Genomic DNA, 14801 nt, shown 5'->3' with positions numbered 1-14801 from the left:
ATTTTAGGTGGTATGCGGTTAGGTGCAAGCAATGATTGACAGTTTACATCAACCAAGAAATGGGGAGTACAGCCATGGGTAATTTTAACGCGTGAGCATCAAGAAAAATTGTTTCGCTCTTATAACCTCGAAAAGCCAGGAACCCATGGGCAGACCGTTGACAGGAGAATATTGTTACGCCTGAAGTAGGGGTACGGGGGTTTATTGAACGGAAGCTGGGATGGCGAGGCCGCACCGGATAAAACTGCCGAGAGATCTTCTTCTTCCCAAGTCCACACTTCTATTCCCTCTTATCAATCCGGCACATACACGTCGTAATATTTCCCCCTTCGCAGACGAAGCGCACCGCGCGTTTCATGCATCGTCCCGCAGTCTAAAAGCTTTGAGGCGAGCCACATGGGTAACCTCGGTCTTGGTTGATCGTCTCCCACTAGCTGTCAGTCGTGCTATTTTATAATCTACTGCACTGAGGCGCTCAAGGACAACGAATGGGCCAGTGTAGTGGGCGAGAAGTTTTGTGGACAAGCCACGCTTGCGGATAGGCTTCCACACCATTACAAGGTCTCCCGGTTCATATGTGACGTGGCGGTGCTTGCTGTCGTAGCGGAGCTTTGAGCGGTCTTGCGATGCTATAGTACGCAGGCGGGCAAGACGCCGAGTTTCTTCTGCAAGGCATAGTGTTTCAGCTAATGAAGGATCGTCATTGTCATAAAACGAAAAGATAGTGTCCAGGGTATAACGAGGGGGTCGAACGTAAAGAAGGAAGAAAGGGCTGTGGCCGGTGGTTTCGTGTTGGGCAGTGTTGAAGGCATACGTGATGAACGGTAAGACGTCGTCCCAGTTCTTGTGATTGGACGCCACGTACATTGAAAGCATATTCACCAGTGTCCGGTTCGTTCGTTCAGTAAGGCCATTCGTCTGTGGATGGTAAGGTGTCGAATGACGAAGTTCCGAGCCACACATACGGAGCAGTTCCTCAACAACGTCTGCCGTAAACTGACGGCCGCGGTCGCTTATTATGACGCGAGGAGGTCCGTGGCGCAGTATGATAGAGTGCAGGAGAAAGGAGGATACTTCGCCAGCAGTCGCAGATGGCAGGGCGGCCGTTTCGCAGTAGCGGGTCAGGTAATCGGCGCACACTACAATCCAACGGTTGCCTTTTGCCGAGCGTGGAAAAGGGCCCACGAGGTCAATGCCAACTTGCTCAAAGGGAGTGCTGGGAGGCGTCACAGGCTGTAGAAGTCCAGCCGGAGCAGTCGTGACTGATTTGTGCGTCTGGCATTGAGTGCAACTGGCCACGTACTGCTCAACTGACTGGCGCATGCGTGGCCAGTAAAATCGCTCCTGTGTACGAAGGAGTGTTCGCGTCATTCCCAGGTGACCCGAAGTTGCGTCGTCGTGCATGGCGCGCAGAATGGAGGAACGGAGTGTGTGCGGCACCACCAGCAAGAAGCGGGAACCCGTGGCCGAGAAGGTCCTCTTGTAAAGTAATCCTTCACGAACGCAAAAGCGTCCGGCCAAAGTGGACGCTCGTGCTTCAGCAAATAATGGCTCCAAGCTGACATCCTTCCGCTGTTCATTTTCAAAGGTGGTCTTGTCCGGGAATACTGGAGTCACTGACGCAATTAGGTGATCGAAATTGTCGGCATCGCAAAGTGTTGTAGTAAGCGGCATCCGCGAAAGGCAGTCAGCGTCAGCGTGCTTCCTGCCACTCTTGTATGACACCGTGAAGTCATACTCTTGCAAGCGGAGGGCCCAGCGTGCCAGGCGGCCAGATGGGTCTCGGAGGCTTACAAGCCAGCACAAGGAATGATGGTCTGTGACCACTTGGAAGGGACGACCGTACAGGTATGAACGGAATCGCTGTACAGCGAAGACGAGTGCCAAACATTCTTGCTCAGTCACTGTGTAATTCCGTTCTGGTTTACTTAAAGTTCTGCTGGCATACGCAATGACATGTTCCTTTCCACTGTGTCGTTGTACTAGAACTGCACCTATGCCAATGCCACTGGCGTCAGTATGAACTTCGGTCGGCGCCGAAGGGTCGAAGTGTCGGAGAATGGGCTGCGATGTGAGTAAGAACTTGAGTTGGTTGAAAGACGTCTCACAGTCATGTGTCCATTCAAAGCTAGTACCTTGACGTAGCAGACTGGTCAAGGGGAAGGCAACGTCGGCGAATGCGGGAATAAATCGGCGAAAGTACGAGCACAGGCCTAGGAAGCTGCGAAGCTCTTTCGTTGAGCGAGGTGGTTTGCACGCTTTCACAGCTGCTGTCTTGCTCGGGTCAGGCCTGATCCCATCTTTGTTCACAAGGTGCCCAAGTACTAAGGTTTGTCGCTCGCCGAAATGACACTTCTTCGAATTAAGAACAAGGCCAGCGTTTCTAATGCATTCCAGAACAATGTCCACGCGTTCGTTGTGCTCACGAAATGTGCGCCCAAAGATCACGATGTCATCTAGGTAGCACATACAGACGTTCCATTTTAGGCCACGCAGAATGGTATCCATGAACCTTTCGAATGTGGCAGGAGCATTACATAATCCAAACGGCATCACGTTAAATTCATAAAGTCCGTCTGGAGTTATGAAAGCAGTCTTTTCCTTGTCCGCTGGATGCATGGGAATCTGCCAGTAGCCTGAACGTAAATCGATAGACGAGAAGTATGACGCCGAATGGAGACAGTCCAAGGCGTCATCAATTCGTGGAAGAGGATAAACATCTTTCTTCGTGATGGAGTTCAAACGGCGATAGTCGACACAAAATCTCCAGGTACCGTCTTTCTTTTTCACAAGGATCACAGGAGCTGCCCAAGGGCTCGATGATTCTTGAATGATGCCCTTTTGGAGCATTTCACGCACTTGATTGTCTATTATCTTGCGCTCGGACGGCGATACTCGGTACGGTTTTTGTCGGATTGGCTGTGCTGTTTGTGTATTTATCCTATGGCGTATACGAAATGGAGGAATGGAAGGCGTATGGTCACTCTGGGAGAAATCAAAAACTTGCAAGTACTTTAACAAAACGTCCACAAGCATTCTGCGCTTGTCGGCAGTCAGCGCCTTATCAACCATAGGTAAAACTTTCGAACTGTCTGAGCAGGCGGTCACTTGTTCATCCCGTCGAACGTCACTGAGGACAGCTACTGTTGTTGGCGAGTATTCTTTAAACGACGCTAGCTTAAGTCCTCCTGGTAGCAGCACCGGTTCGTTTGAATAATTCGTTGTCCAAAGGTCTGAACGACCTTCACTCACTGAAACTATGCTGTGGGGTACCAACGTGTTCTTCTTTATACAACTTAGATGGAAAGGCTCCACTAGCGCATCGAAACTGGTCTTATTGTGGCCTTCGACGCCACAGTTGTAGCAGATGGGTAGGGGTCGCTCGCCGAACCACTGCTGAGAGCGCTGGGCTGTGTAGGGTCGCCTAACCGAACGGGGTGGAGCAGATTGCTGAACGGGAGCTGCGCGCCTCTGTGGGGCGGGGCCGGGACGAAGACGTTGGTCATACCGCTGGTCAGACGCGAATGAGTCTCGGCGTGGCCACGAAGCCCTAGCTTCGCGAACGTCTGTCACACATACTGATGGTGGCAGAGGAGCGAACGGGGCCGGGTAGTAGGATGAACAGGTAGGCGTATGGCGGATGGTGTCGTGGAACAGTGTGTCTTGTCGCTGTAGTTCTTCCCGCACTATTGTCCGGATAGTAGCGGCAAGGTCGGCGGGCGGGCTCACGTCGACGCTGGCGACCGTTGTTACATTTGCCAGCCTACCAAATTTCGGGGCAATACGACGGGTCTTTAGCTTCTCAAAAGTACGGCAGTGACGTTGGACGGCGGAGACGGAAGTGAGGTCTTCCCTGCCTATCAAAAAGTTGTAGACGTCCTCTGCTATACCCTTCAGAAGGTGGCCGACCATGTCCTCTTCAGTCATGTACGGGTCTATGATCTTGCAGAGCATCAGGACCTCCTCTATGTAGGTGGTACACGTTTCTCCAGGAGTCTGAGCTCTTTGAGCCAACGTGCGCTCCGCGCTCTTCTTTTTTGAATCAGAGTCGCCGAAGCATTTCTTGAGCTCTTCAGTGAAACGATCCCACGTTGTTAAGGAATCTTCGTGGTTTTCGTACCACATCAGAGCTGTTTCCGTGAGAAACAGCGCGACATTTCCCAGTTGGTCGGTGGCATCCCAGCAGTTGTACCGGCTCACCCTTTTGTACTGTGTCAGCCACGCATCCACATCTTCTCCTGCTCTTCCCGCGAACGGGCGGGGTTCCATATAGTGATATCGAGGTGCAGCTGGCACTGACCTTTGTGTGGTTGAGAAGGCGTGACCTTCGCTCTCGGCCATGGCAGTTGGTGTCGGTGGCAGACCGGCAATACGACGGCTCCGGCGAAGTTCGAACAGCTGTGGCTCCGTGGTTCGTCGACGTATACTGTACCCAGCACCTCCACCACTCTGTTACGCCTGAAGTAGGGGTACGGGGGTTTATTGAACGGAAGCTGGGATGGCGAGGCCGCACCGGATAAAACTGCCGAGAGATCTTCTTCTTCCCAAGTCCACACTTCTATTCCCTCTTATCAATCCGGCACATACACGTCGTAATAATATCACTACATTATTTTAAATTTTTGCGAACCTTGCAATCTTGAGGGCTCAACCCAAGAAGTGGGGGAAGGGAGTTGACATTGCGGTTGGATGCCTTGACGCCTGCATTTGCACGCATTGGGGACACTGCACTGCAGCAATACTTCACCCTCTTCACCCCCCCCATAGTACACCCAGCATTATACAAGATAGGGCACGCCTGTGGTGGCAATGATGAAATCTCATAACACATTGTGGTGCCAAAACGCATATTACAAGAATAGTCCGTGACCCTTGGAAGATAAATATCAAAGGGGACACTTGCAAAGGGTGTCTCCCTTAGCCTAAAATCAAGGAGAGTCATGGTAGGAAGCTACCATGACTCCTTATGAGGAACAAGACAAAAAGCTGGATGCCACTAATGCCACAGAAGCTTAATTGAATAAACATTCTATAAAATTGCATGGCTATTATTATGATATAAAATCTAAAGTTAACTAGTAGAGCGACCCACAAATGGTGAGACATCTTTTTTTCAGCTTTACAAGTTTCGAAGCTCAAGGAGTGCTTTATTATGGTAGGACGACTATGCAAGTCAGTAAAGGTAAATTTCTCAATCTGACGAGCACTGGGATTACGCCGACGTTGAATAAACTTTTATTGCATCATTAACTATGCAAATCAGAAAAGGAGATTTCACTCAAAGTAAGGTTGACAGTCACTCAAAGTAAGGTTGACAGATCTTTTAGAAAGGGAGAAGACTTTGGACATATCATCCGCATAGGTGATCTTCAATTTGGACACAGTAAGCTGCTTAGTTTTTAAACACTTTATTTACACTCTGTATTGGTATGTCCTTACAGCTAAAGTTCACAGCAAAGTGTTCGTCAGAGGCACTTAAAAGGTAAGGAGGCAGACACAGCATACAATCCAAGCTACCAGATTATATTTTCTTTGGTGCAGAATGCTTGGAGCCCCAATTATGTGCTGCCTCTCACATAAAAGATAAAAAAAAACGACTTGAAAGCAGTGCACTCTGGACATAGGTCAGTTGACCAGGCACAGACGTGGGCAGACAGTCGCAGATTGAAGGCACGGACGTGGAACTTGCTCAGTCCAGAGGCACACACTGAAGTACGCTTTGTGGGACAGGCTTGTCGATTGCCTCCAGGTCCACAAAGTCATCTGTGGAAATCATGGATGAGAATGAGCACATACCAAGAAAATTTTACTCGCAGCTTTGAATCGAGGCTACATTAGAGTTTAGTCATCTCGGGGTGCCATGGTTTATAATGAGGTGTCCTATACAGTCAGCTGCATTATATCTCCTTCAGGCACAATGTCTACCTTTCAGAACAAGACATTTCCATGAAAAAGCAATAAAAACATGACTTGGACTCACTTAACCCTCACCAAAATCGGAGAGATTTCACTTGTCTTCAACACGCACATATTTTTGAAGAAACTAAGCTTTTCTGAAGACATACTCATCATTGCTGAGTGGCTCAACGTGTTATACTCACAGTTGATACCACTAATAGCAAATGACACATGTACTATTTAAAGTCCGACTACTTCTAAATAAACATATCTTGTTACGCCGCATTTCCATGTACTTACTAAAAAGAATAATTTTATGGTGTGCTTCGCAATATGGTGTGCCTCACAATTAAAGCACAAAAGTTTGACAAGAGAACGCATAACAATTCACACCTTGTGGTGACAATGCATGAGGGACAACTTACACCCGCGTTATCGCCACCGTAACCTTTTATTTAGGCATTTCTGCTCATTTAGGAGTTTCTGCGCTGTAACACACAATGTGACACTTTCTATCGTATCACACCCCTATATAATGCCACTGACCTCGTGACCATAGTAATCATGTCATTCTGTTGGAATGTGAATGCATTATTCTGGCTTCAAAGACACAGTTGCAGAGGACCAGATTCTAGTACTAGATGCCTTTGATCTCATGAGAGTACAATGAACAGGCAGCTTATTGTGATAAAAACAGAGACATGCACATGTAGGTATATGAGTGCCTGACGTGAATTTTTTCAATGAGAGACAAAAAAAGTGCACTACCAAGGATTAGCTGGAGATGGTCATAATATTATTATTACGAATAACCTTGAATGTATGTACCAAAATCGCGATAAGACATGGAGGCATGGCGTAGTGGAGGGCTGTGGAAATTTCAACCGCCAGCCTCAACCATTTCAACTCCATCGAAATGTGACTGCCACGACCGGGATCGAAACCGCGACCTTTGGGTCAACTGCCAAGCACCGAAACCACTGTTCTACTGATGTGGACAGCTAGGGATGGTCAGGTGAAACACTTGCACATGTTCTATCACTAATCTATCATCCTCGTCTTTCAAAATTTCCGAAGACTGCACAAATACATATTTACACCAAGTGATAAACTTCAAGGAAAAAAATGATAAGAACTCCTAGGTATCTCACTTTCCCTGGTGTCGTGACACAGGCAAAGTGAAGGTGAATGTCTGATGCGATGTACTAAACTTTCACAAAAGCGCACCATAAAATCGGACATAGAGCTTGCCAGGTTTGTGGCAGGAGCATAGAAAGCCTCACTATAGGCCAGATGAACGTGTGAACCAAAAGACTAAAATCTGCAACAGCAGTGCTGTCTGCGAGATGCCATTTCGCAGACGACAATTTTTAGCGTCCTGTTTGTACTGGTAATAAGAGAGCCAACAACAGAAAACCAAACAATGAGACACTTGCAACACGCTACATGTCCAGTAAGTGCGAGTCTATTCTCCAAAGGTTTTACTGCATCAATTCTGTACCAACTCGACAAGAGGTACGATAATTTTCGCATCACTATTGGTGTCCAGTGAAATCCTGACAGCAAAAGAAAACTTTGTGCGAGCACATTCGGACGATGTGCACGCACGTTTCCCGTCCCGTCGAGCCGTGTTCCACGGCAGCTCCAGCTGCCGATTTCGCCTACAATGATGCATCATCACCGCGCTGTCTGCCAGCGCGCAAAGGCTGGTGGAATTGCACCACGCTCCACCGTGAACCTCAGCAGTGCTGCGGTGGCTTGCACTCGTATCGTGGCCGGTCCAGCCAAACAAACGGCGCTGCAAGCGCGTTGCCCCGCTGAACGTATGGCACCGCAAGAGTGCACAAAAAACTACATCGATGTTGCCAGCCAAAGATCCCATGAGATTTTACAGTAGTTTTGCCATTCCAGGTTGCCATTCCAGGTTGCCATTTGCAAAAACATTTTTATGACACAAGGTAGTTTTTAGTAACCTGTTCCAGCATCAGCATCACCCAGAGTGATTGTGCCAAGATAACACAAGCAAGCACGGCCGTCCACACGCATTACCACAGTGGACAACATTTCTGGAGTGAGCTTATGCTTGCTATGACACTAAATACAATGTCTCCATTTTGAAACAGCCTGAGCACTCAGCCTGGAAAAGTGATTTTTTGAGTGCTCACCTTCCATGTAGCCCAAGTCTAGCACGGGCGGAGGTGGAATCACCGAGGGCATCGGTGAAACAACCGCCATGCTGCGCCTAAGATGCAGCCTCACGCCACGCAGGTCTCTAAATACCTCGAAGTGCTTGTCCTCCAGTTTGAACTCCTCTGGCAAGTCGAAGAAGCCCTCTGTAGAGAAAGCGGAGAAGTGAGGAACCCGAAAGGTATAGCTTACCACAAGCAATTTATACAGTTCGCTCAAGAAGGGGACATAGAAGTATAGTACTTCTTCATTAGGCCCGTGTAAATACTCGCACATTTCAAATATTTGAACGAATATGACAGTATTAGAATTCACATAAATGCAAAGTTATTAAAAATAAATAGATCAGACCTGTATATGTTAGAGAAACAGGGTCCATACTTGTTTACATGGCAAAAATTCAAGAGTTTTCAAGGACTTTCAAAGCTATGTGGGCAAAGTTTCAAGGACCACATTGTCCATTGGAAACTCAACACATTTTCAGAGGAGGATAAAGGCTTGAAATAACTAGAATTGATCAAAAAAGGGTAACATCATGGAGCAGATGTTGAAAACATAGCTCAAATGATATTTTCTTACTAGACAACTTTAAATCAGTTTCTCAAACTTGCATAGGTAATCACTTTCATTATGACACAAGTTGCAAACTTTTACTCAGATAGAAAAAACTATGGAACAAATTGTGAAATGCCTTGTTGCGTTTGCCGAATGTTCATATCTCTATTCACTATCTTCTGCTGCTTGCTCTTGGCAGTCTTCCTAAGGACGTTTGGCTTGATGATGCACATCAAGTGTTTGTCTCTGCATTTTCTGCATACAAGTCTGCTATAGCTATTAATTGCTCAACAGAAGCTTCTATTTCCCTTTTTTTTTTTTTGTAAGCATTTTGCACCTCCTCCTGAATGCAAGATTAATTTTTCTGTTTCCCTTTCTCCTGCTCCTGTCTTTTTAGAGTTTCCAGGAATCCACGATGTCGGTTCCTTGAGGGAGCTGCTGATCTTAATTCTTTTATGATGGGCACACTAGATATTTCACCTGCTACATTGACGGCATCACAAATATTGCGATGTCAAATGTGTAGGCTTGTGCGAATATTCGAATGCTTCGAATATTCGAACGAATAGGCGAATATTCGGATTCACTTCGATTCGAATTTAAACTATCGAATATTTTCGAAGTATTTGCAATAAACTAATGAATGTACCATAGTCCACCTGTAAAGGTGGTTTCACTGCAACGTAGTGGTGCAAAACAGTGAAAGCACCTACTCCGGAGAAATTTGCTTTGCCGCAAAGCCCCCCTTCAGATTTAAGAGGGCCCTGCAACACTTACTGAGCATGGTCAGAAAACGCTGCCGATCAATAGTCGAGGTTACCGAAAACACGCGAGGCAAGTTTTATAGCACAGCACGCGCCCTAAAATTGACAATTATTTTTAAAGCTAAACGTTGCTCTCTTCCCACGGCAAATGACACTACAAGCTCAAAAATCACTTGTCACAGCCAAGAAAGAAAACATGGCCCTGGTCACAGTCATTGGCTGATTTGAGCATGGCGCGCTCGTCGTTACCGGACCGCCACGGGAAGCAGCCGCTTGTCCACAAGTACGTGCACAATCGCACTGAAAGGCCACATATTCGAAGAAAAAAGAGAAACAAATGCTCAAGGTCACTATGCACTCGTGATGTTTTTTTCTTTCCCCGTGCCATCCTTCCCTTCTTAGCTTCCAGCTCTTTTGTTGGGTCGAGAATGGAAAATGCGATTGCAGCATGCGACAAATTTTTGGAACTGCGCTCGTACTGGACTAATTCTAGAAACTTGGGGGCGGTAAATTTGCGAGGCAACAAGCGTGTTTACTGGCTCCATGGATACTTGAAAAAGTGTTGCAGGGCCCCTTTTTACTCTCAAATCAATCTATTTTATTAAGCTTGATATGATGCTTTATAAGATTTAAGTATACTAAACTTTAAAACGTTATGTATTTTACAGGTTATCACTCGAATCCCACCGAAACTATTAATCAAGGTTGTTTCAACTTCCTTTCAACGAAAAAAAAAGTCATTTGCATAGAGCCCCTATTTCAATTCAAAAGAAATATCGTGCAGGTTAGTTAGGTTATGATAAATATTCCCTTTTTTATATGTTATACATCCTATTCGAATTCGATTTGAAAGTATTTGACCAAAATCACCATTCACTTCGAATTTGCTTCGACCTTGAAATTCACTATTCGCACAAGCCTACAAATGTGTGACAGTGCTTACTAAAAAAAAAAGAAATTCAAGGATTTTAAGACATTTCCAAAAGTTACACCACTTTCAATGCCTTAAAAGAACTTTTCAAATTCCGGACCTTTGATTATTTGAAGGACCCGCATGAACCCTGAAGAAGAAAGGTAGTAACTGATCAGAACTACTTTAAAATTCAGCTGATTACAGAGGTCAAGTACAGCCCCAAAAAAGTAACGGTCATTATAGAAGCCTAATCAATTACTGTTGCATTACTTTCCTTCAAAAATTTATTTGCATAACATGAAAACACAAGTTAAACATTGCGGCTTGAATGGTCGAGAGGTCTGGAGGCTTGCGTGAAGGCTGGGTGGCTTACCATGGCTGCTGCGATGTAGTGTTGCAGCTTTTTTCAACGAGAGTTATTTATCGAAGTTGTGGTCGCAGATTCTTCAGTGTTTCCTCATTAGGAGCCAAGCTGCTACACTAAACACTATCTTAATGCATGCGCTAGAGCGAAGGGTGATATCACGTAAGAACACCATGCGCACCAGCTTGTGGTTAAGCACTGTTTCGATGCTAGTGTCCATGTCCTCTATGAAGCGTCACGTTTTACTGTTGCTGATGCTCGGGTAATGTGTTGCAGGTAAGACCAATGAAAAAGTGAAAAAAAAAAAAGCTCCGATAGGGGGGCCCCTACAAAGCAATTGCATAAGCTTTGGGACAAAAGCTACTGCAGAAAACTGCTCAAAAGCTTATTTTGGGAAAAAAAATGTCACTAACTGTAATCAATTACAAGAATGTCATTGAATATTCCAGCATATTACAGTTTCTGAAAACTAACTGATTATATTATAAAATGTAATTCATTACAAGTAATCTAACGTTACTGAGTTATTACAACTCTGGAATGTAACCACATTAAACCTCCTAGTAAAAATGGCTTCACTGCAGGATAAGGTGCTGTTCTGTGAATCTATAACCAACTATGCAACTCCAAACAAAGCAGGCAGTGTAGCAGTGCTAACAAAGTCATGAAAACCTGGAGTACATTACATCAAAGGACTGGCAAACGACTTCCTTGGCTTTCCCATTGTCTGTCGTTGACTGGGCTGGTGCATACTCCAAGACTTCACTTTGAGAGCTGTCACCACACCCTAATTATCAAGAGAAGCACCCCATACCTTTACTCAGTTGGAAATGCATATACAGTCGTTCCACAAAGGTTTTCCACAGTAATGGCTACCGAGGACTTACAATACTTCATTTCGAGAACTGCCTACTTCCCCCACCTTTACTCCCGACAAGCTGGAGACCAAAAGGAAGCAGTTCTGAAAAGCAGTACATATAAGTTTTACATCTGTTGTGAGGCTTATCGAGGATTGACCAAACAAAATGAGGGCGGCGGGGGTTGCAATGCAAATATGTTCCTCCCTCCAACGGACAACCATGTACACATCTATGCAGATGTCTGTTTCTCAGAGAAGTGTGCGCCATGCCTGTGATAAGAGCCAGTCCACACACAACTTTGCCACAGTTACAAGAAATTTCTCATATAGGAGTAATCCATGCATGGCGGGCACCTGGCACACCCCTTCCCATTCGTGGACATGTAGTCTTAAATTTTTTGCCTTCCAAATCTTTCTTGCAAAATTTGTGCAGTTGACTGCACTTGTTAGCAATAGGACGTGACCAGCTTTGCTTCTGTTTTCCAATTTTTGACAAGGTCATCTTACTTGAAAAACCCAGAAGATGCGGGTGGAACCAGCTAAATAAAAAAAAAATGCAGCTTTCAAACTTTTCAATCCAAAAGCTACAAAACACTCCTGGATAGCAGGCTCATGTTATTAATGTACCGTATGTACACGATTGTAAGACGACTCGAATGTAAGACGACCCCCCCAAAATGGCCTCTCAAAAAAAAAAAAAAAAAAAAAACCCTCACGTAGGCCGCAAGCTTCGCCTCTAGTTCCGGAAAGCGGCCAGACTTCGGCCCGCGAAAGCCACGGCGCTTGGAGTCGAGCGAGAAAATTTCCTCGCGCTGAAGCCGCCACTTCCGCACCACACATTCACCGATTCCGAACTTTCATCTTCATGTCACGGCACTCATGTCAGACAGAAGTGACTCGAGAGAGCCGGTTGTGGACACAAGCGACAGGAGCACGCGGCGACGCGCCCGCTTAGAAAATTGTATCACAAAGAGGAGCTCTTCCGACAACTACCAATACCCCCCCTACGGCGGCTCTTCCATCGATTACCGGTGCTCCTTCAAGAGCCGTGCGCTCGTCATAAAGGCACTCGTAATGCGCGCAGTAGATGCTAAAAAAAGAAAAGCTTTTGTATAAGCACGCGGAAAACTATGCGCTTTGGGTTGAGCGGGAAACTATTCGAGATGACAATACATATGGTTCGATTTCGATTCTAAGACGACCCCCCAACATTGGATTGTCGAATTTGAAAGAAAGGGTCGTCTTACAATCGTGTAAATACGGTATCTTTTCCGATGCACTTTGTGCTCGACATGATTAAAGTCTTCCAAATGCCAACTCCGCGTAGACCCAAACATGCTCGAAATAGCAACAGATTGCTGCCCTTTAACATTTTTTATGCTAGCCAGGGCCACGTGGCAAACCAGAGCTATTCGATTTTCGGACTTGCAAGCTCATTATGAAAATTAAATGTCTTTTGTGTAATGTCAACATTACCTTAATTGTGCTAGCTGCTGCATTCCTAAACACTACTATAAACCTACGAACAATAAAATAAAATGTTTCTTTTTTTAACCCTCATTCGTGACCACTTATTTCACTCAAGGTTGCCATAGCCTCGTTCATGTGTATGCTCTGCCATCTGTCTGCTAAGGCACATGTAAGAAGTTTCCATGTGCATGACTAAAGTTATCGCCTTCAACAAAGCACCTTGCCGACAGACTACTGTATCAAAGTTGTGACAGCTATAAATTTACAGTGGCTGGTTGACCTACACAGCATTCAGCAACAAATGCATCATTCTCGCATGAAAGCTTCGGAACAATGTAAAAGCACTTGCCTTCGTCGTCGTACAAATGCATGGCTTCAATCTCCAAGTCTTCATCTGAATCTGCCAGCTCATCCTGAAAAGGCAAGGATGTGCACGACCAGCAAGTCTAAGATGTCGAAGCTGATACTTGTTAGATGACTGTCTTCAGATACTAAGGAAAGGTATGACGAAGTCGCATAAATAGCATGAAGTGCAGAATAAAAACATTGTACGCTTGCAGAAACTCCATTTAAATCAGCTTGAGCTTGTCCCCCCTTTTCATCAACATTTCCTATATGAAAGCTGAGAAATGAAAAAAATTGGCCCGAATCTACATGTTACACTGTAAATGTCGTCGAAAGACGATAGTCTTGCGTCTGGAGAGAGTGAACAGAATGTTTATTTGATGTTCTGCGCAAGAAAATCGGTAAGTGGTATTCTGCAGGCGCTGCGTTAGAGTGCCTCGAGCGTGTAGCAGAGGCGAAAGAGTGCTTCGAGGCACGTTAGGCACAAGTGCCATCTGGCAGTTACCGTAATTACTCGAATCTAACGCGCACCTTTTTTCCGGTTAAGCGAGTTCATAAATCGCATGCGTGTTAGAATCGAGTACGAACAAAAAAATTACGGCCAATCTATTGCCATCGGCAAATCTAAAATGGCCGCCCCCTACGTGCGTCGGCATGGCGCGTCGTCCATTTCTGCCTATGTGTTTCTCATGTGCGGCACTTCGTACGTGTGCTGAGGAGTTCGTCATCTAGTAGTGCATTAGCATCGACGGCGTGGAATGGCCGACTCCAAAAACTCGAGTGCACCACGATGCCGCTTTTAAAAGAAAAGTCATCGCGTGTGCAGAAACGGACGGAAATCGGGCCGCATCGCGGTCGTTCCCGAAACGTGCGTGCGGGACCGGCGGAAACAAAAGCAGAAGATTTTCGACAGCAAAGCTTTACGCAAAGGCTTCAGTGGACCACAGCAGGGTCGGTTTCCACAAATTAAAGAGCTGCTGGGCGAGTATGTGCTTTAGCAGCGAGCAGCACAGCGGCCCGTGACGGCAGAACTGCTCCAAGTGCGGGCTATGCAATTAGTCTTAGAAAAATGTCTAATGCGGAGCCAGTTTTAAGCGAGCAGGTGCTGGCTAACTAACTTTATCAAGAGGAACGGCTTTTCCCTCCGAAGGGGAACATGCATATGCGAAAAGTTTTGCGGAGGAGTACGATGAAAAGCTTCACAGTTTTCAGAGGTTCGTCCTAAACTTGCGGCGCAACAACGACTACCTGCTTGGGCAAATCGGGAATGCCGATCAGACGCCTCTTTACTTCGACATGCCTGGCACCACAACCGTCGAGAAGAAGGGGGCGAAGCAAGTTCGCGTGCTGACATCGGTCCACGGTAAAACTACAGTGACGGCAATGCTCTGTTACACGTCAGATGGGCACAAGCTTCGCCCGTACCTCATATTTAAATGGAAGACG

The 14801-nt window shown here is 46.1% G+C and overlaps 1 protein-coding gene across 2 annotated transcripts in view; it reads right to left on the bottom strand.

The window, feature by feature from the left end:
• Positions 1–5392: 5392 nt before the first annotated feature.
• Positions 5393–14801, bottom strand: part of LOC142761789 (uncharacterized) — a 56214-nt gene continuing 46805 nt past the window's right edge. For both annotated transcript variants that reach the window (XM_075866722.1, XM_075866723.1), the window contains 3 exons: positions 13360–13423; positions 8064–8231; positions 5393–5763 (listed from right to left, as the gene is read on the bottom strand). In XM_075866722.1, the coding sequence (XP_075722837.1) occupies positions 5690–5763; positions 8064–8231; positions 13360–13423 (306 nt within the window). In that variant the 3' untranslated portion in view covers positions 5393–5689. The remainder of the gene's footprint in view (positions 5764–8063; positions 8232–13359; positions 13424–14801) is intronic.

Source organism: Rhipicephalus microplus, chromosome 6, assembly GCF_043290135.1.
Source record: "Rhipicephalus microplus isolate Deutch F79 chromosome 6, USDA_Rmic, whole genome shotgun sequence".
In the NCBI taxonomy this organism is placed as follows: domain Eukaryota; kingdom Metazoa; phylum Arthropoda; class Arachnida; order Ixodida; family Ixodidae; genus Rhipicephalus; species Rhipicephalus microplus.
Note: the sequence above shows the minus strand (reverse complement) of the source record. Positions and strands in the feature narration are given on the sequence as shown.